The 22,240-nt window shown below is 37.9% G+C and overlaps 1 protein-coding gene, 1 long non-coding RNA gene and 1 pseudogene across 2 annotated transcripts; all 3 read left to right on the top strand.

Moving 5' to 3' along the window:
• The first annotated feature begins 1,369 nt into the window (after positions 1-1,369).
• On the top strand, positions 1,370-4,673 carry LOC132625578 (protein BUNDLE SHEATH DEFECTIVE 2, chloroplastic). Its single transcript, XM_060340192.1, has 5 exons — positions 1,370-1,554; positions 2,965-3,065; positions 3,580-3,643; positions 4,206-4,302; positions 4,437-4,673. Exons 1-5 carry the CDS (start codon positions 1,500-1,502, stop codon positions 4,513-4,515), a joined length of 396 nt encoding a protein of 131 aa, XP_060196175.1. The 5' UTR covers positions 1,370-1,499; the 3' UTR covers positions 4,516-4,673.
• Positions 4,674-7,613: 2,940 nt separating this feature from the next.
• LOC132625579 (disease resistance protein RUN1-like) lies at positions 7,614-20,321 on the top strand (annotated as a pseudogene).
• Positions 12,240-14,077, top strand: LOC132625580 (uncharacterized). Its single transcript, XR_009576906.1, has 3 exons — positions 12,240-12,435; positions 12,775-12,829; positions 13,704-14,077. It is a non-coding gene; the product is annotated as an uncharacterized LOC132625580 (long non-coding RNA).
• Positions 20,322-22,240: the final 1,919 nt, after the last annotated feature.

The raw sequence follows: 22,240 nt of genomic DNA, 5'->3' as shown, positions 1-22,240 counted from the left end.
CTCAAATGGTCGAAGCGCACATATACCCTATTTTGAAATTACTATTTAAGTCATACTTGTCGTGCCTAAAATTCACAAATATACTGCTTCACAACAAGTTTAGCTATTCTAGGCCGAATTCAGTCATTTTTTGCATGAACTTAAGCCATAGAAAAGTTTAGACACCGCAAAGTAGAGATGCCAATTTTTTTTTTTTTTAAAAATAGGATACATATTAGATAACGGTATTCAAATAGGGCACCCGTGAATTTTTTACATTTAATATGGACTAATTGATGAAGGGGTCATGTTATAATACACTCAATTTTTGCTAGGGTCAAGATGTGTGTGTCAATTGCGGGCTAAAAAATGAATCATAAACCATCTCGCTGTACTCAAATTTCGTATTTGTTTTTTATTTTTTCATTTTAATTTATATAATTACCTAATCAAACTACCCCTTCCGTTCACTTTTCCTTATCTTCTTTGAACTTTTCACGCTGTTTAAGAAATAATAAATGGAGCACATAATTTACCAATATACCCTTATTAATTGATGCACATTTGAAAAATGATTTGAAGTGAATAATTAATACTATAGGTAAAATAGAAAAAAATAAATTGTCTTCTCTTGATATGCTAAAAGTGGCAAGTAAAAAATAAAAATCTATTTTTAGAATATTGGACAAGTAAAACTGAACAAAGGGAGTATTTCCTCTCTCCCAAAATGAGTGTCATCTTAACAAAAAAAAGTTTGCTCCAAAATAAGTATCATCATATTCAAGATAAAATTGGCAAGTATTTTCAATTATGGCCTTAACATTAAAGAAGTTGTAGTCTTCTTTAATATTGATCAATTCTCAAAATACAGCTAATAAATAGGAATAGTTTAATAAATTCAACATTATATTTTTTAATTTCTTAATAAACGTGACTTTTGCTAGGGTGACACTTATTTTGGGACGGAGGGGAGACCAATCCAAAAGATTATCTAGGGTGACACTTATTTTGGAAGAAAAAAGACACAACTCCCTCAGTTTCAATTTATATGACACACTTTTCTTTTTACTCAATAAAAAAAAAGACATTTTCTTATTTAGCCGTAATTTAACTTTAAAATTTACTTTTTACGCTTAATGAGATGATTTACAATCACACAACTATCTTTGCCTTATTTTAGATCAGAAGATTAAAAAATTATCTTTTATTTTTTAAACTTCGTGTCTAGTCAAACTACGGCGTATAAATTGAGACGGAAGGAGTATAAGTTAAATCCGATATTTTATATTACTACTACTTTTGGCTCACTAGGATAAAGGTTATATCAGTCATTTTATTTTAGATATTTAGAGCAACGGTGGAGAGAGACCAAAAGGAGTATGCCTTATCTAGTAACCTGAGGTTGCATGTTTTCATTATTACCAACAACATTTTAGCACTTCAAACAACTGCTTCACTGTTCCCAATTCACTTCTTATTTTCTTTCACTAAATTTAGAAACTATTAAATTTATTGTTTTAATGGCAAATTCTCTGTGTTTCACCCCCTTAGCTTCCTTGAATGTCAATAAACCAGGTATATTTCCAGTTTCCATTATTCTTGTACTTTTTATGCCTTTTTGCTTAATGGATAGTTGTATATTTGTCAATTACTTGATGCATAGGCCTTTTCATGTTTTCTTGTTTATGGTTCTGCAACTGTGTGTAGAACATAATGTTTTTGGTTTTAAAGATTCATTTTTTAACGAGAAGAATTGTCGTGGAGTGGTGAGTACTCCTTCGTCCTTAAACATATGTCTCGATTTTGAGCTTTCGATATGGATTCGTCGTTTATCTCGAATGTAGGACTTCCTGACACGAATTCAGATTTACTCCGGCCCTAATACTGGTACCGGACATTGGGCGGGAACAACAGAAAAATTCAAGTTTTTTTTTTTTAATTTAATTTTATTTGGGAACTTTTGCAGAAACAGCTAAATTCGTTGTCTTAATGGCAAATTCTTTGTTTTTCACCTCTTTTTGCTTCTTTGAGTGCCAATAAACCAGCTATATTTCCAAGTTCTATTTGTTCTTTTTTTTTTTTTTTTTGATTAGCCACGGGTGTCCGAGTCTCTTTGAGCCCCGACTAATGGGTAATTATGCTTTTTGTCAATTAATTGATGCATAGGCCTTTTCAATTTTTCTTGTTTTACGTAATATGTTTGGTTTTAAAGATTCAATTTTTTACTGGCAAATTCTATGTGTTTCACACCTCTAGCTTCCTTTCAGTTTGCCAATAAATTAAGTATATATATAGTAAATTTCTGTTTGTTCTTGTACTTGTTATGCCTTTTTGCTTAATGGGTTTTTATGTTTTTTGTTAATTACTTGATGCATAGGACTTTTCATGTTTTCTTGTTTCATTTTTGTTTGTGGGTCTGCAACTGTGTTTATAACATAATGTGTTGTTTTAAACATTCGATTCCTTTACCAACGAGGGGTGTCGTGGAGTGGTATGTACTCTTTCATACTTAACCAGAGGTCTCGGGTTCGAGCTCCAGATGGTGTCACCTTTGTTAGAGAGCGTTTTATCCCCAATGTAAGACTTCCCGATGCGAATCCTGGTTTAGTCGGACCCAATACGATTGCAGGACACCGGGTGGGTACAAAAAAAAAAAAAAAAAAAAAAGATCAATTTTTTAAGACCTTTTTCAGAAATAACAAAATTCTTTGTCCTAATAGCAAACACTGTTTGTTTCACACCTCTAGCTTCCTTTAACTTTATCAATAAATTAGGTATATATAGTCAATTTCTATTAGTTCTTGTATTTTGTGTGCCTTTTTGCTTATTGGTAGTGCTGTTTTATTGTCAATTACTTGATGCATTGGCCTTTTCAAGCTTTCTTGTTCATTTTTTGTTTGTGTATGTAAACGTGTTTTGGTTGTAAAGATTCAATTTTTATGCGAACCTTTTATGTAGTAATTGGGATTTTTGTATTCTTGGCAGGTCTAATTAGTAGTAATGGGAGTTGTGCTGGAAGAAAGATCCAATTGATTAAAGATGTTACCTACAGCTCCAAGAGTAACTTAAGAGTCGTGGAAGTGAAGGTAAATTTGGACTTTTATGGATAGATATTAGTGAAAATTTGCAATTGAATGTGCTAAATCAATATGCAATAGCTGCTTTTGCTTGATAGTGCACAAAATCAATGGGTTCAATTGTACCCAGCATTTTTCAAATGGAACACAAAAAATCACTAGAATTCTAAAAATATGAAAATTGGAAGTATTCAACCCATAATTTCAGAAGTGTAATCCTATCACTCTATTTTATGTGAAACATGAACAGGCAGCATAAATTTCTTTCCTAATGAGGATCTCTTTGTCGCTGTCTTTGTCGTTTCTCATTTCTTATAAATTCAATAGTGAAGTTCATAATATGGAAATCCTAAGCTTATATGTTACCTGTTATTATGAAGGCGTACTTGAGTTCTATAGAAATGTCAGTTTGCTCCAGAATTTTTTTTTCGCCCCCTTTATGATCTAACTATACCAAATTTTCTTCTCTTTCCTTGAGTTGGCTGTATTTTGCTAGAGATTAATAGTATTCTCTATTTTCTAGGCCACTGACAGTGATAAAGACACAAAAGTAAGGAGCATAGTCTGTCAAAATTGTGATGGAAATGGTAAGTGATTGATGCATATTTGGTGGATTTTGAGTTCTCTCTCGTCATTAATTATAAGGTTCATCGGACTTCTCACTCTCATGCTGTTTTGAATTTCAAGTGACTAACATATCTTAGTATTGTAACTGTGCCTTTCCAGCATAATGTTCATTTTACTTTTCCTTGGATTTGTTTTCTTAATGATACATGCATCAAGTAGTAATTTGACTCTTGATGTTGACTGCTCAATCGGAGAACACCTCTTTTACGATCTTCTCTCAAATTATTCATCAAAGTTACGTGAGAATTACAACATGTCTGAGTGAAAAGTATCTAGTTCAAAGACTTTTGCTAATGCTGCAGTCCTACTGGTTCCTGACTGTGTTGCATACTAAATTTTGCCTTCCTCACTGTGTCGCATACTAAATTTTGCCTTTATGGTTCTTTTCTTGCTTCTACTCATTATTTTGTATCCGCGATTATTTCAGTATCATATTTTCGGTTCTTCAGAAGTAGATATATGCATATTCAACTTGGATTTAGTTCAGCACTTTCCGTTTCTTATACGCTATATTGCTTTCAGGTGCAGTGGCATGCTCACAATGTAAAGGCACGGGGATTAACTCTATAGATCATTTCAACGGGCGGTTCAAAGCTGGCGGACTATGTTGGCTATGCAGGTACAAGCACACTCAATATTCCTTTTGGTGATTATGGTTTCATGTTGGTATTTAGTTCTTAAGCAAGTTGATAAAAATGCTGCAATGGCATGTTATGAATCATATATCCTTCATGTTTGCATTTTTTTTTTCAGAGGTAAAAAAGATATGTTATGTGGTGATTGCAATGGTGCTGGATTTCTTGGTGGATTTATGAGTACGTTCGATGACTAGACTTCACATGCACTGGTCTCAGAGTGTAGGTTTAGGAGGCAGATTCAGAGTTTAAATTTGATGGGTTCAATTTTTAAAATTGTCAGTATATTGACTTCATTGTACTTCTAATTATGAGTTCAAAATTTAATATTTATAGAAATTTTTGTAACTTTTCACATGTGTCTCTGGTTTTCATTTCAAAACCTTCTTTAGCTTCACTTCAGTCATGCTGCCACAAAATCTGTTTAGAACGCAATATAGTGTTGGAAACTTGGAACAAGAGGAAAAATAATAATTCTAAAAGCTTTCTTCAGACATAAAGAGTTTTGTGAAGTCGACAAACATATTTCAGATGAACGATATCTATTGTTACAAAGAAATTAAAATAAGATAGGTAATCTAATTTTGTAAATCACATAAGCTGCTACATAAAGAGTTAATTCTTTCTATGGACAACCTTTTTTTAAAACCTAATGTAGGCATTAGCCATTTAAAAAGATGAATTTAGTTTCGGAGGTAGGTCAGTGTTATTAAGGCAAAATTGAATGTAGATCTCTGAAAGTATTCCAAAAAATAGCAAAAATTACACCTCAAAAAGGTACACCGACCTTTAGAAATAAATTAAAGCAAAAAACTGCAAAAATATGAGTGTAAATTCCCTTTATCTTTTTTTCTCTTTTTCCGAATTGTTTTCGTCAAATCTAACCGATTGAATTTGATAAATATCTGATAGAGACTCAAAGTGTTAATTTTGCTAAACTTAAAGGACCAAAATTATTAAATAACTTAAGGGACTATTTTGAACCTATCTTCAAAATTAAGGAACCATTTTTATCATTCACTAACTATACAATAATGTGGCAAAATCAACAATGGAAAGAGCAACACCTGTACGAAAACCCCACAATGATCTACTGACGTGGCACCATCTATTTTTTTCAACATTAAAATTTTCGATTGTTACACACAAGTCATTCGAGTTAACAATTAAAAATACACTTAAACTAATATTTTTTGGCGTGTTTTTGAACGATCAGTTGTTTTTTTTTTTCTGTTTTTTAGTTGAATTATTAGTATTTTTATGTTAAAACACACTTCGAAACTGATTAGAACAATTATATATTTGCGTTTTAATACCATAGGTAAATATTTCGATTGTTGTTACACATAAGTTATTGGCTTAACAGTTAATAATTAAAAGCACACGTGAACTTATTACTCTTTCACGGATTTCACACTCTACTCGAACTATCATCATTCATATATTAAAACTTTCGCAAATTTCACACTCTAATTGAAAAAGTGGAAAGCCTCTTAATTAAAAATTAGATTACGATAATACCTTTAAAAGTTAGTCGATCGCATTTCCCATCACTTAAATATTACCCAGTTATAATTTTGTACAAGAAGTAAATTCATCTTCCCATAAACAATAGCTTACTTGTAAAAGTGAAGTCTCTAAATTCAACGAATGAACTTTACCCTTCCCCTGTAATTGTTTCTTTTCTTGTCTTTTCCTCTTCTCTTATTTAAGACATTTAAACACAATAACTATCACATTAAATTAAATTAGATTGCTGCTAAATGACCACACTAATGTGATCACACTTATGAAAAGACTATCATAACTTTATTTGAATTTTGCATTATTTTCCCAAACAATTTTCCCTCCAAAACACACTAATAAATATAGTAGTAACTTATTTCAATTCCCAATTGAACAACTAAATTGATCCGTATTTATGTAAAGTCTTTACACACTTTGTGTATTTTATATGTATAACAAATTATACGATTGGATTAAGTTTTTAATATGCTTTACAGTCCACCAAAAAAATACGCAAATCTGATTTAATAGAAGAATAGAATGTGGAGGGAGAAACGGGAGGGGAAAATTTGGGAGAGTACATTCTCAATGTTTCATTTTTTTTTTTTGGTTAGGGGCTTGGTAGACCGGACAAGTAATCATGGACTATATCTGGATTTGCGCTGCGTAGGTCTCGGGGGAAGTGCTCCGTATCGATTTTTTCATATCTAGGGCTCGAATCCGAGACCTCTAGTTAAAGAAGGAGCAGCTCCATCCGCTGCACCACATTCTTTGTTGGTTGGGAAATGAGGTTTTTGACGCTGAATGCTGCTAACCAGGAAGGTATAGTTGAGCAAAGTGGTAAAATTTGATCCTTTTCCATCTTTTTTTAGTTACTTTTTCCATTGCTACTCAATCTATGAAAAATGCTCAAATATGCCATCCAATTATCGGAAATGACTCATTTATGCCACTCGTCAATAGTTTGGCTTATTTATGCCATCGAACTATACGAAATGACTCATTTATGCCATTCATCAATAGTTTGACTCATTTATGCCATCACCCATTACCAAAATGATTCATCCATGCCATATTTCATCGAAGCTAGTTTTACTATACCATATATGACACGTGGCCTCCAATCAGAGGTTTACGTCGTTTAATTAAACCAGCCTAATTTTAAATACCAAATTAATAAAAAATCCGACCCATACACCTTACCCACCCACAATCATAATCTAGTTGTGACACCATCTCAACCACTCAAAGGTATGCCATTTTTCTTTGACTTATTTAATCTCTAATCTCCGTTAAAGCCAGCTAATTGATCGAAGAGAAGTTCTAAACCTAAGGCCAGAAATTTTCAGTTCATCATTGATGGCTAGCATGAGACAAGAATTAGCCGGGTGGAAATGAAGTTTCTTAATATGGTGGATCCACCATTCTGGCTATTTCTGTCCTCACTCTGCAGTCACCTCTTTTATAAGTATTTCTGGCACATGCTCAAGTTTCCTGACCCTTTATCACTTCCTTTACTATTACTTGCTAAGATATGACAAATCTTAACTACTCTTGCAGTTTCGTCCTTTGCTAATTAATTTAACACAAAAAGAAACAATAGTTGGCTCAATAATTCGTTGACACCACCTATCCCAACAGAGAAGAGAAAGTGGATCTGTTTACTTAAACTGTCGTCGTCATGCATGAGCTAAATTCATGCAACTTGCTTTAAAAATTCAATTATATCGTATTATAAAAGTGAGGACACCTCTGCATAAATAAGAGTTGCTGCTAATAATTAGGTGCTAATCAGAGTGCTGAATAGTAAGTGTCTAGCATTGTGATAGAGTGCAGTTCCCTTTCCTCTTCTCCAGCTTTCCTCTCCTCCAGCTTCTTGTTTGAAAAAAAAAAGTCATAGCCAAGTGTTCATTTGGTCACTTACTTTCTAAGTTCATGAACAGAATGATTCAGAACAGCTTTTTGCTTCCTTCTTCTTCCCTTTCCCCTGATCATACTTTACGATGGACTTCTGATGTTTTCTTAAGTTTTAGAGGTGAAGATGTACGTAAAACTTTTGTCGACCATCTCTATGTTGCTCTGCAGCAAAAAGGTATTAACATCTTCAAAGATGATGAAAAGCTCGAGAGAGGCAAGTCAATTTCGCCAGAGCTCACAAGAGCAATTGAAGAGTCGCGCATAGCTTTGATCATCTTCTCCAAAAACTATGCTAATTCAACGTGGTGTCTAGATGAAGTAGTGAAGATCATGGAGTGCAAGAATGTGAAAGTACAAATTGTGTTTCCGGTCTTCTATGATGTAGATCCATCAACAGTGAGGAAACAAAAGCGCAGTTATGTAGAAGCCTTTGGTAATCATGAAGACGATAACACGGATTAGGTGCAAAAATGGAGGGCAGCCCTGAAGGAAGCAGCTGCTATCTCTGGCTGGGATTTGCCAATTGTTGCCAATGGGTAAGTCATCTGACCTTTGTCTTGAATTTCAGTCAATCTCTTTCGTCCTGGTAAGTTAAGTTGCAAAAATTCTTAGGGGTGTATTTGGTATGAGGAAAAATGACTTTCAAGAAAATGTTCTTGTAGGAAATCAATCCGTGTTCTGTATTGATGTATGAAAGTCATTATATACAAAGTAGGTATCTCCTATCAGAGTGACACTAGGCTAATTATAGGACCTGATTACAATACATATGGAAGAGAATATTTACAAGATTTACGTGTACTATTACATAGTCTATCACACCCCCGCAGTCGAAGCGGGAGGTGGTCGTACGCTTAGATTGTCCCTGAAATCATCAAAGAGCACGCGCGGAAGACCTTTAGTGAAGATATCTGCGATCTGGTAACGGGACGGGACGTGAAGAACACGAACTTCTCCACGGGCAACTTTCTCACGTACGAAATGTATGTCCATCTCAATATGTTTAGTGCGTTGGTGCTGAACTGGATTACCTGATAGGTATATGGCTTTAACATTATCACAATAAACTAATGTAGCTGTCCGGATGGGACAACGGAGCTCCAAAAGAAGGTTGCGAACCCAACAGGACTCAGAGACGACATTAGCGACGCCACGGTATTTGGCCTCGGCACTCGACTTAGACATAGTAGGTTGCCGTTTGGATGACCATGAGAGGAGGCTATCGCCAAGGAAGACACAGTAACCAGATGTGGATCGGTGAGTGTCTGGACAACCACTCCAATCTGCATTTGTATAAGAGACAAGAGAGGCAATGGAGGATTTGTACAGATAGAGACCAAACTCAATAGTACCTTGAATTTATCGGACTATGCGTTTAAGAGCATGCATATGTGCAACCTTAGGATCATGCATGTGAAGGCATACTTGTTGAACCGCATAGGAGATGTCTGGTCTTGTGAATGTAAGGTACTGCAATGTGCCGGCCAACTTACGATATTAGGTGGGATCATCGCAAGGAGGCCCGGCCGTGGCACCAAGTTTGGCTTTGGTGTCGACCGGTGTCTGACTTGGCTTACAGGCAGTCATGCCCGCACGCTCTATAATATCTGCTGCATAATTTTTCTGAGAGAGAAACATGCCGTGTGAAGTCCGGGTAATAGCGATACCCAGAAAATAGCTTAGAGGGCCCAAATCCTTCATAGCAAATTTGGCACTAAGCAGAGACATGATGGATTTTCTGAGAGCATCTGAGGAAGCTGTGAGAATAATATCATCAACATATAGCAGAATGTAAGCAATGTCAGAACCTCGACAATAAATAAAGAGAGAGTGATCAGATTGGCCATGTGAAAAACCAATAGTGGAGGCATAGTCTGCAAAGCGTTGGAACCATGCACGGGGAGCTTGCTTAAGTCCGTACAACGATTTCTTCAAGAGACAGACATGATGGGGATGCTTTGGATCCTTAAACCCAATAGGCTGATGCATATAAACAGTCTCATTAAGATTATTGTGTAGGAAAGCATTCTTGACGTCCAACTGATGAATGGGCCAAGAGTGTGCAAGTGCAATGCTCAAGACAGCGTGAATAGTAGCCGGTTTGACAACCGGACTGAAAGTCTCGTCGCAGTCAACTCCAACCTGTTGGGACCTGCCATCACAGACAAGACGGGCTTTGTGCCTCTCAAAAGAACCATCAGATTTCTTTTTATGACGAAAAATTCACATAGAACGAATAAGATTCACATCAGTGGGACGTGGAACCAACTCCCACGTCTTATTATTAATTAGAGCATTATATTCATCAACCATGGCAGCTTTTCAATTGTGGTCATTTAGAGCACTGACAGGATTTCGTGGGATAGGCGAGATGGAGAGAGTGCTGGAAGTACTTAAGTTGAACGGTTGTTTGGGCTTAAAAATCCCGTGTTGGCTTCTAGTGACCATGCGGGTGGGCTGCTGGGCAGTTACGGGTGGGGCGGTGGGGGTTAGGGGCTGACCGTGGGGTTGGACCGCTGGGTAGTGGGGGGGGGGAGGGCTGCTGGGCTATCACGGGTGGAGCAGCGGGGGGAAGGGGCTGTTGGGCAGTGGCCACGGGTGCAGCAGTGGGGCGGGGGGGAGGTGCTGCTGGGCAGTGGGGGAGGAGCTGGACCGATGGAACGACGGGTGGAGTAGGCTGTGACAAAAAATGCAGGGTATATGGAGAAATCCCATGGTCCAAAAAATCATAAGAAGTTGGGGGTGGTGAGTGCAATTTGGAGAAGGGAAATTGAGTTTCTTCAAAGATGACATGCCGTGAGATGATAATTTGTTGGTGGATAAATCATAACATTTATATCCTCTATGATTCAACGGATAGCCCAAAAATACACACAGGGTGGATCTTGCTTGTAACTTATAAATAGTTGTAGATGGGAAAAGTGGATAGCATAGACACCCAAAAATCCGGAGATGAGAATAGGAGGGGGTTCGTTGATAGAGAACTTGCGTCGGTGATTTATACCCAAGGACTTTGGTGGGAAGTACATTAAGGAGGTATGTGGCCATTTGGAGAGCATGATGCCAAAAAGAGGGGGGGGGGGGGGGGGGGGGGGACGGAGGAGTGGACAAGAAGAGTGCGCACTATGTTATTAATGGATTAATTTTTCTTTCCGCTTTACCTTTTTGAGGAGAGGTATGGGGGCAAGAAAATCGGAAATTTAAACCATTTGTGGCGCAAAAAGATTGAAAATGTCCATTGGCGAGCTCCCGCCCATTATCACATTGGATGTTTTTAATGTCTCTTTCGAATTGAGTCCGTATTAATGCCTTAAAAGGTAGAAAAGTGGAATAGACTTGGGACTTGTTAGAGATTGGAAAAGTCCAAAGAAAATTACTATAATCATCAAGAAAGAAAACATAATAGCGGTGCCCATTAGAACTTGAAACAGGAGATGTCCATACATCACTATGAATGATGTCAAACGGCATAGTAGTAAATGACAATGAATCATAAAATGGCAATTTAACTTGTTTCCCCAAAGGACAAGAGGTGCAAAAAGAAGTTCGGGCCCTATTACATTCAATTAAGGCATTACTACGAAGAGAACTAAGAATAGCATTTCCCGGATGGCCGAGTCGGGAATGCCACAAGCTAGGTGATGCGACAATGAAGGTGGATGGTGGAGTGGCCCATTTTGTGGCATTGATAGGATACAATTCCCCGGTGCTCTCACATCTCATTAGGCGGCTCCCCGTCGGTAAATCCTTCACAGAAAACTGTAACACCCCTCATCCCGGAGATGAGTTAAGCTTAAATCATTAAAGTTCTAGTGAGTTGATAGGCCTACTTCGGGCAGTGATAACTCCTTGATCCGTTATGAATATGGAAGAACTTCCTTGATGGAAGTTGTAGCCCTATTAGATAGCTTTCCAACGGTATATTATGGAGATTAAACGGACATTTGTGCAAAGAGTTATGCCCATTTGACTGAAGCCTGTAAGCTGGAAAATTTGTCTGCGTTACGGTGACGAGATACGGTCCGTCCCTTGTGTTACGGACCGTAACAGTGGACCGTAACATGGGAAAACTTTCTGGAAATTTCGTTCACGATACGGTCCCAAGATACGGTCCGTCCCTTGTGTTACGGATCGTAACATGGGGAAAATTGCCAGAAACTTTCTGGAAATTTTCAACAAGGTACGACGCCAAGTTACGGTCCGTACCTTGTGTTACGGGACCGTAACATGGGCGTATCTTGGTCCGCAATTAAGTTTCGGGTCACCTGACTTCGGGAGGCCATAACCCCATCGTAAGTTGAGAATTTGGGAAAACTCAAAGAATGAAAGTTGTAGGTAATTGAAATACCTTTCCAACCATAGGTTGTGGGTTCACAGGAGACGTCGGGATAGGGAGATACGAACGTTTTAAGACCGATAGGTCCCAACCCATTTTCAAGTTGGGTCAACCCATTTTCCCCTTAGTATTTAAGGGAAATGGAAACCCTAGCAGCCTCCATTTCCCTCAAAATTCAGATTTTTAGAGAGAGGAAGTGAGAGAGAGGAGAGCTAGAGAGAGAAAGTAGGAAATCAACCAATTTTAAGGCCCCAAATCCCAAAGTTCGTGAAGGATAATTTGTAGTACAAGTTGTGGTCGTCATTATAAGCTAAAGATCGGACTTGGGGGTGTTGATTTCGTGGTGACTACCCAAAAGGTAATATTTCTACTCCCTATTCACTTGTAGTTGTGAATTGATGAATTTTTGGGAGAATAATGATTGGGTTGTTGAAGATGATTATATGAATTATGCTAGAATTGTTAGATTGTTGACTTGGGGTTGTTGTATTCATATGGTTGATGAAAAATGATGTTAATTACATCTAATGGAGATTGTAGAACTAGCTAGAAGTAACAAGATGGGATTTGGTGAAGAAAACACCATTAATGAGGGTTATAAAGCTTCATGCCTATTAAGTGTTTGATAAAATGCTTAGACGAACAAAACATGGATATGGTTGCTAATATAGAATCCCTATGACTTGTATTGCTATAGATTGAAGTTGAAGGGATTGAAAGACATTGTGATACGCTCAAAAGCGGAGGTTAAGGTATGTAGAACTTCCATCCACATGTGGGAATCTCTACATTCTTCCCCATGATCCGTTTCGTAAAATCCATGAAGTTCAAATCCTAGGGCATTAAACCCAAAATATTGGTAGCCCGTAATTATGTATTTATGTACATGAATTTTGTATCCATATTCGTTATTGTATTCCTAATCTTTCATTACGGTTATTAGGAATCCTAGCTAAATCCATGAATCATGAATTCTTCCTCATGCGTTCTTATTATGTTTATATGAAACTTTATGATTTCATCTAGCAAGTTACAAACATGTTTTCAAGACAAGTATATATATATATATATGATTTCGAACTATTGTTATTACTCATGAACGAAAAACACGTTTTTGCAAGACTATGACAAGTTATTTTATGAAACCATGTACAAGCAAGTTATGATTCATGATATACCATGGGCAGCAAGTGTCACTATTTTCATGTTCATGTTTTGGGAGTTGCATTAATTACTGAGGAGGGCTTCAGATAGCCTGAAACTACGTAGCCACCGTAGGATGAGGATCGCTCCACCCATGTCCCGGACGATCTCTCATAATGACTGGATCCTTTCATATTTTATTAAATCTCATGTTCCCTGGCAAGGACTGAGTGTTCTGCTGGCGGGACGCAAGCACCAGACCATGGATCGGTTATAAGTTATTGCTCTCCCTACTTATGATATTTTTACCATGTTTTTATATGTATATGTATGCACTCATGTTCATGTCCAGGTTTGCAGTTTCAGTTCTCATCATGTTATTCCATGTCCCATGTTATTTCTTTCAGTTGCTATACATACCAGTACATTCAATGTGCTGACGTCCCCTTTTTATTGCCCGGGGGCCTGCATTTCACGATGCAGGTACGAACTTACAGGACGACGCCTCTGCTCATTAGGATCTGCACGTACCAGCTTATTGGTGAGCCCCATCTCATTCGGGGTTTAGTTAACTTTTGTTTATCATTAGTTATGCATCTGAGGTATGCTGGGGGCCTTGTCCCAGTAAGTATGTTTTCCAGACAGACTCATGATAGAGGTTTCATAGACTAGACAAGTCAGTTATGTTATGTCAGACATTTGGAGTCGTATAACCATTTTGGTTCACTCATGTTTAAACAAGTATTTTATTAATTATTGTGACTTACCATGTTTTATAAAGGCTCATCACACATTCACGTTATATTCCGCTTATGTTATGTATTATGATGATTCAGCAAGCCATGTGGTTCGCTCGGTCACATGCAGTCAGGCACCGAGTGCCGTGTTACGTCTAGGCCATGGTTCGGGGCGTGACAAAAACCCAAGAGGATCAAACTCAACAGAAACATTATTGTCCTTAGTGAATTTACGTACGGAAATAAGGTTTTTGATGAGTTTTGGAGCATGCAAGACATTTCGGAGACGTAATCGAGGATTAGGTGGGGGAAGGGATGTATGACCATAACCTCGAATTGGAATAGTGCTACCATTACCAACAATGATTCCAAAATTATTGCTCAAATTAAAATAAGACGTGAGAGTACCTGAGTTGGCAGTCGTGTGGGAAGTCGCTCCGGTGTCCATGTACCAATTATCATTCGGTTGATGCATGGACAGAGTGTGCATGGCTGCCTCCACGTCTGTCGGAGTATACCCAGAATTGGTCGGAACATGCATGGAATAGGCCTGCTGAGGTCGGGGACCCACACCGAGAATGCCGCTGCCGGGACGCGCTGTGGTGGGACGCTGCTGAAAATGTCTCGTCGGATATGGGCAGGGGGGCATTGGCCACTGCTGGGGCGGCCAGGCAGGCCAGTAGTAGCCCCCTGCCGGTGGCTGTCCCTTCAGCCACTGGCCGTTGCTGGTCTGTCCGCCGCCGCCGCCGCGGCCGAGTTTCCCACGGTTGTTGTTGTTATTGTTGCCCTTTCCCTTGTTCCTGTTAGAATTCCAGCCACGATTATTATCACAACGGTTAGTTGATTTATTGTTGCCGCCAGGTGGCGGGGAGGGAGTATCATTATCAACAAGTAGAGTCGCCGGATTGGAATCGCGGGCACGTTCCTTGGCTGCTGCATCTTCAAGCTTGAGTCTGGAGTACACGTCAGAGAAAGAGGGCAACACATCTTTCTGTTGGATGGTGGTGACAAAGTGTGCATATGTCTCCGGTAAGCCGGCGAGGAGGCGCAAGACCAGACGTTGGTCGGACACCGGCGACCCCACGTTGGCAAGCTGATCCGCGAGAGACTTGAGCCCATTATAATAGGCCATAACCGAGCCGAAGTCGGCCATTTTTGTGGTGGTGAATTCAGTTTCAAGGTATGCCGCCCTTGAGTGCTTGTTATCTTGGAAAAGTTGAGCAACTCGATTCCAAGCCTTCTCTGCAACATCATCCGCCACGAGAATAGAGGTAAGAATATCATGGGAGACGGTGGCGTATACCCGTTGAAGGACCACCGCATCTAGCCGTTTCCAGAGCGGAAGGTTAGCCGCCTTTGTTGCGTTGTACGCGGTGAGTTCAGTGGTGTGAGTTGGTGGTATGATGTGTTCAAGTACAGAGTGGACGCGGGCTAGAACTTTGAATAGTGTCGCCCATTCGTGATAATGGCCGGTTTCCATGTCTAGAGTGATTGGGATTAAAGATTTCACATTCGTGACGGTTAAAGCAGAATGGAAATTTTTGTTGTCAGCCATTGAAGAGAGAAGAGGGAGGAGGAAGGGGTGGCGGCTACGGCTAGGGTTAGGAGAGAGAGAGGTGGACGGCTAGGGTTTGGGATGCTAGGGTTTTTGGGAGAAACCTAGTCTGATATCATGTAGGAAATCAATCCGTGTTCTGTATTGATGTATGAAAGTCATTATATACAAAGTAGGTATCTCCTATCAGAGTGATACTAGGCTAAATTATAGGACCTGATTACAATACATACGGAAGAGAATATTTACAAGATTTACATGTACTATTACAGTCTATCAGTTCTCCACCACGAAATGATTTTCTGATGTTTGGTATGATGAAAAGAGAATACTGTTCATAATTCATATCTTTCTAAACTTCTGTATGCTTCATCACATTTCAAAAATTAGAGGAGATAAAGTACTGCCAATTGTCAAATAAACAATAGCATCAGTAGTGTCCTAACAGTTTCCTAGAATCAGAAATTCATAAGAAGGATGGGTTTCTGTATTGTTAAAGAACTGGTTTAAACCACTATTTTGAAATTGTGTGGCCACTATTTGAATTATATTTCATTTAGATCAAGTTCAGAAAGAGAAAGTCCTGCAGGACATAGTACTTTCTTATAAATGAAATTTATACTTTGCCACAGAACAGATTTTTTAGGCATTTGTTGTGGCATACAGGCATGAAGCAGGCGTCATCAAGAAAAATGTGGAGATATTATGGCTACATTGGGTGGACAGACACACACAAGCATTGCTGAAAATCTTGTTGGAATGGAGTCACACATGCATAAAGTGTATAAAATGCTTGGCATTGGTTCTGGTGGAGTTCGCTTTGTTGGAGCGTGGGTAAGACAACTCTGGCGAGAGTTATTTATGATAATCTTTCGAGCCAATTTGAAGGTGCATGTTTTCTTCATGAAGTTAGAGACCGTTCAACAAAACAAGGCTTAGAGCGCTTGCAAGAGATACTTCGTTTTGAGATCCTCGTCGTAAAAGACCTAAGGATCAACGACTTATATGAAGGAGCTAATATGCACAAACAAAGACTGCAGTACAAGAAGGTCCTTCTTGTTCTTGCGATGTTGATCACATAGATCAGTTAAAGGCTTTAGCACGGAAGCGCGAATGGTTTGGTCCAGGAAGTAGAGTCATCATAACGACTAAAGACAAACACTTGCTTGTTGAGCATGAGGTGGAAAAGATATACAGGCTGAAAACGTTAAGTGAAGATGAAAGCTTACAACTCTTTAAAATCTATGCCTTCAAGAAAAACCATCCTAACAAGGAGTTTCAGGATCTCTCAGCTCAAGTCATTAAGTATACTGCTGGACTGCCCCTGGCTCTGAAAGTCCTGGGCAGTTTCTTGTACAGAAGAGATTTAGTTTAATGGCGAAGTGAAGTGGAACGATTGAAACAAATCCCAGAAAATGAAATTTTGAAGAAACTCGAACCAAGTTTCACTGGGCTCAACAATATTGACCAAAAGATATTCTTAGACATTGCATGCTTCTTTTCAGGGAAGACAAAAGATTCAGTAACCAGAATACTTGGGAGTTTTAATTTTAACCCTGTCATTGGCATAAAAGTCCTCATGGAGAAATCGTTGGTTACTATTTTGGAAGGTCGCATTTTAGTGCATCAATTGATACAAGAAGTGGGTTGGCATATTGTTCGACGAGAAGCTTCATATGATCCAAGAGTATATAGTAGGTTGTGGACGCGCGAAGATATTTCTCATGTACTTGAAGGAAATTTGGTAAGTGTTTGCAAACATGACCTCTTATCTAATTATTAGTGCTACCACTTGTTAACATGGGCTGTAGCTTTATATGTATATACTGCCTCAACTTATCTTTTTTTTTCTTGTCCTTTTTCTGAATTAACCTTTATTCTTGCAAATTAGGGCACAGAGAAGATGAAGGCATATCAGTGAACTTGAGTAATGCTGAAGACATGAATGTTAGTGTCACATCATGCAGATGACCAGACTAAGGTTTCTCAACCTCCAGAATGCATATGTTTCTCAAGGTCCTAGTTTTCTTCCTGGTGTGTTGAGGACTTGAGGTGGCTCGACTGGCACGGATATCCTTCAAAAAGTCTGCCAATTAGCTTTAACGGAGAACAGCTTGTCGGTTTGAAGTTGAAAAGTAGCCGCATCATTCAGCATTGGAAAGGCTCCAAGTTTTACATTAACTTCTCGTTGATTTTCCTATTGGTTGATTGGATCGATGAAAATTGATATTTGTTCAAACTAACTTGAGACTTTTCCTTTTTTGGTTTCTGTTTCATTGTGACAGTTTCTAGGAAAACTGAAATACATTGACCTTAGCCATTCACAAAAGCTAGTAAGGACCCCAGATTTTTCAGGTACCCCTAATCTTGAAAGATTGGTTCTTGAAGGGTGCACAAGCTTGGTAGAAATCATTTTTCTGTTAGAGATCTCAAAAACCTAGTCTTGCTCAATCTGAAGAACTGCAGAAATTTAAAGACCCTACCAAAGAGTATTCAATTGGAAAATCTTGAGGTTCTTATTCTTTCAGGCTGCTCAAAGCTGAAAGTATTCCCTGAAATAGAAGAGAAAATGATTCGTTTATCAGAATTGTATTTGGAAGCGACTGCTTTAAGTGAACTACCCGCATCTGTTGAGAAACTTTCAGGAGTTAGTGTGATAAATCTCAGCTACTGCAAGCATCTTGAGAATCTTCCAAAGAGTATTTTTAGGTTGAAAGGTCTGAAAACACTTGATGTGTCCAGGTGCTCAAAACTTAAAAGTTTACCTGATGATTTGGGGTTTTTAGTGGGTTTGGAGTCACTCCATTGCGATGAGACACCCATCCAAATGATACCGTCCACAATTTCTCTTCTGAAGAACCTTAAGCAGTTATCTCTTCGTGGATGTAAAGCTTTGGGTTCACAAGTAAGGAGCTCAATCTTCTCCTCTTGGCTAATTGGGAAAGGCCGGAACTCCATGGGTCGAGTTTTTTTTCTAATTTATCAGGTCTTTGCTCATTGACAAAGCTGAGTATCAGTGACTGCAATATTTCAGACGGAGGTACCCTATGTAATCTTGGGTTCTTACCATCTTTGGAGGAATTGGATCTTTGCAATAACAATTTTACTAATATTCTAGCTACAAGCATCAATGATCTTACACGCCTTAAAGTCCTACAGTTGGTTGGTTGTAGGAGGCTCGAGAGTTTTCCACAGCTTCCTAGAGGTATAGCAGAGGTGTATGCCGATCGATGTACATCTTTAAAGGGCATTGATCAATTAGCCAATTATCCAGGGTTGCACCGAGTTTCACTGAGTGAATATCAACTTCTCAAAAATAAACATGATGCAGCCATGATTGACGCATTATGGAATCACATGCTCAAGGTAAATACTACTCCCTTCGTCCCATTTTATGTGACACACTTTCCTTTTTAGTCTGTGAGAAAAAAAGTGACATCTTTCTATATTTAAAAACAATTTAACTTTAAACTTCTCATTTTTACCCTTAATGAGATGATTTATAACCATACAAATGTCTATGTCTTGTTTTAGCCAACAAATTTGTGAAGTCTTTCTTTCTTAAACTTCATGCCCAACCAAACTTTATGAGAGTAACTCTTTATTATGTCCACCCGCACCTCTAATTAATTTAAGAAAAGGAACGTACCAAATGCAACTATTGAGGGGAGGTTATATATAATGTATGTATGTTGTCAGTCTATTGATTGGCACTGATGAAATAACATTCCTTAATGGAGCAGGGACTACATATGATGAATAATGAATTCAGTATTTGTCTCCCTGGATCGGAGATTCCTGAGTGGTTTACCTATAAAAACATTGGGGAGTATGTTTCAATGACCCTACCCAAAATTGGTACACAGACGACTTCAGGGAGTTTGCTTTCTGTGTAGTTTTTGAAGGTATGCAAGATTCCATCGGGCTTGGTAATTACCTACAAGGTGTACATGTATTTCCTGTCATTCTTAGGTTCACAACCTACGATGGTAAGGAAGACCAAGTCAGTCGTCCTTTTGGTGTTAGAGGAGGTGATGAAATTTGGAACTCAGAACACATTCTTCTAGCTTTTGTTCCATCTCATACTTTTCTGGAAAGCGAGGACAATGTTTACAGCCCTAACAACTGGTTTAGTATTGTGGCACAGTCGTTTTTAAAGACAATGCAGACCAAAGCTTGGGGCATGCGTCCTGTGTACCTGAACAAAATTTATGAAGCTGTAATCAAGTATAAAGATTCACTTGGAGATATAAGTGTTGAAGATTTTCTTCAACACCTTGGGGAGGAAAAGCAGTACATTGCAGGTCTTGTCAAACATTAGTCTCCTCCGGTGTATTTTATGACTTAGTTCGTAAAGGTGAAATTCCTAGGCTAAAAGCTACCTTTTACAACGATGGCTTACTTTCCTTGAGTTCTAATGGAAGTTCAGTTTGCTCCTAGAATTTGACTGTCACCTCTTTTCTAATCTGACTATACCATCTTCACTTCTCCTTCATCGAGTTAGCTGTAGTTTGCAGATATAGAGGCAGGCATAAACTAAATAAGATCAGGTAATTTGTTAGTATTCGCTATTCACAGGTTCTCTACAGCGTTTGTGCTTTGATCTTGGGCTAATAAAATTGAAACTTAAATTGGTACCCTTGTACTGGCATTGATTCTGTTTCATGTTCAGGTCAGTTATGTTATTACACAAGATTTTACACTTCGGTAGTAGCCTCTAATCTAGCATAAACTCAAAATTGTAGCTCCGCCTCTGGTTTCACTGGTGCCACTTCCTTATAATCTCATGTTGATGTCATTCAGTTAGTTTTAATCATTATTCTACATTATGCTCCATAAGCTATAAAGTAGATTCTGGTTTATTCTGTACTCGAGTAAAGTTAAACAGATGTCATATGCACTCTCTATGTCCATCAATATGATATGATGATTATTGTTCCTTTTTTCTAAGTTTAATTAATCGAAAGATGACTAAGGACTGAAGTATTACTACATGTGCTAGTACGTTGTTTTTACAATTCAGTATTTTGTGAATGACCAGGAAAAAATTTACCCAAAGTTCTGGTTAAAGTAGTGTTATATATCTAAAACATCATCACATAAAGAAAGAAGATTATGCTTCTTACTACAATGTGAAAGATGAGTTCTAGATCTTCGACTTTGCCTGTGCCTTTTGCATCCATTACTGGTATTCTATACTCTAAACTAATAATCCCTAGCTGCACATTTACCGTGAAAAAAATACTATTCAGACTTTCTTTCTCATTTTTCCTTTAGTGACCTAAGACGACATTTAATTTTCTCATATTTCTTTGTCTCTATCTCTACTTTTTGGGTCTTTTTCTTCTGTGGGTTCACTTGGACTTATTTTACTTTCATTTTTTGAGTTGAAAGAAAGTTTATTAGTAAAATCTCATTTTAAGAATTACTTTAACAGTATGTATTTTCCCCTCACTAGTACAAAAGAAAACAGCAGTCCGTGGTAGACCTCAATAAATGTAAAGCGCGGGAAAGGATATTGACTCTAAGGCAGAACTTATAAGGCAGCTAAGAAGAGAAGGAAAGATCCCAAAAAATATTTATAAAAATTTCTCAGAATTCAATCAAATGAGTAATTATATTATCATTGTATCTGGGAATAATTTTGTTATCTCATACTTGGGGTTTATTTTGGAATAAGAAAGTTAATTCAAGTATGACACATCCAATTAAAAAAAAAAAAAAGGGATACTTTTTCCCAAGTGTTACTTCAGAATTTTTACGGAGTCACAAATTTTACCTCGATATTTGTTTTTGGGATTAAAAGGTAGTTCTGTTATAACATGCTAATGTATGTAGTTGATCTTTAAAAGAGTTGCTAGCCTGTACACTGTACTGGTTATAATTAGCTTCTGATGAGATTTATGGATGCTTTATTCTTATTTATTCTTTGACGAAGGTGAGAAGGGATAGAATTTTCTTTCATTTTTTTGGCCCGGATTGCCCTTCAAAGGCGCTCGTCTTTAATTTTTGTCCCTCAAATTGCTGGTCTTTAATTTTTGACCTTTGCTTAAAAAAGTGGCTGGATATACTTGAGGTTCTGGGTTCAAACCCTCGCTCAGTAAAAAAAAAAAATCGCAAAATAAAGCTTCGCGAAAATTTGTCTTATAAGGCAGATTTTTGTTATGTCTTATCTAGCTTATAAGGCATTGTGAAAATTTGCAAGGTAGATATATATTTTTTTTAACTCTGCTGGGATTCTACAAAAATTGCCCAAATAGGCCTAATCTTTATATGAAATTTTGCCTTGCCAAACTTTTCTTTTTTCTACTGAGCCGGGTTCGAACCCAAAACCTCAAGATATTTTAGGCGAAGGGTAAAAATTAAAGACCACCCCGGTATAAGGGCAATCGTGCAAATTGCCCATTTTCTTTCAAAATTGTTCGTTTCTATCAGTAGGAGTTCCTCTCTGACGTTGTTATAATTCAGTAAAAAGGTCGAAAGACGCCCTCTGTGAGCTATAAGGATTTGTATATGATCTGCTAATTCTCCTTACATCGAGTCAAGGTAGTAATCTGGCAAAGTAAAGACCAGATAGAGAATGGAATTACATGAACCACAGGCTTTGATCAACCATGAAAGGATTTTGAAATGAAACTTGCACTTTTAAGCAATCTTCCCTTAAAGAATCAGGGGTTTGGATATTTAGACCACACCTTTCAAAAGTATTCCCTTCATTCTTAAACTAT

The sequence above is a fragment of the Lycium barbarum genome, unplaced genomic scaffold (assembly GCF_019175385.1).
Source record: "Lycium barbarum isolate Lr01 unplaced genomic scaffold, ASM1917538v2 unchr_scaffold_07, whole genome shotgun sequence".
NCBI lineage: Eukaryota > Viridiplantae > Streptophyta > Magnoliopsida > Solanales > Solanaceae > Lycium > Lycium barbarum.
Note: the sequence above shows the minus strand (reverse complement) of the source record. Positions and strands in the feature narration are given on the sequence as shown.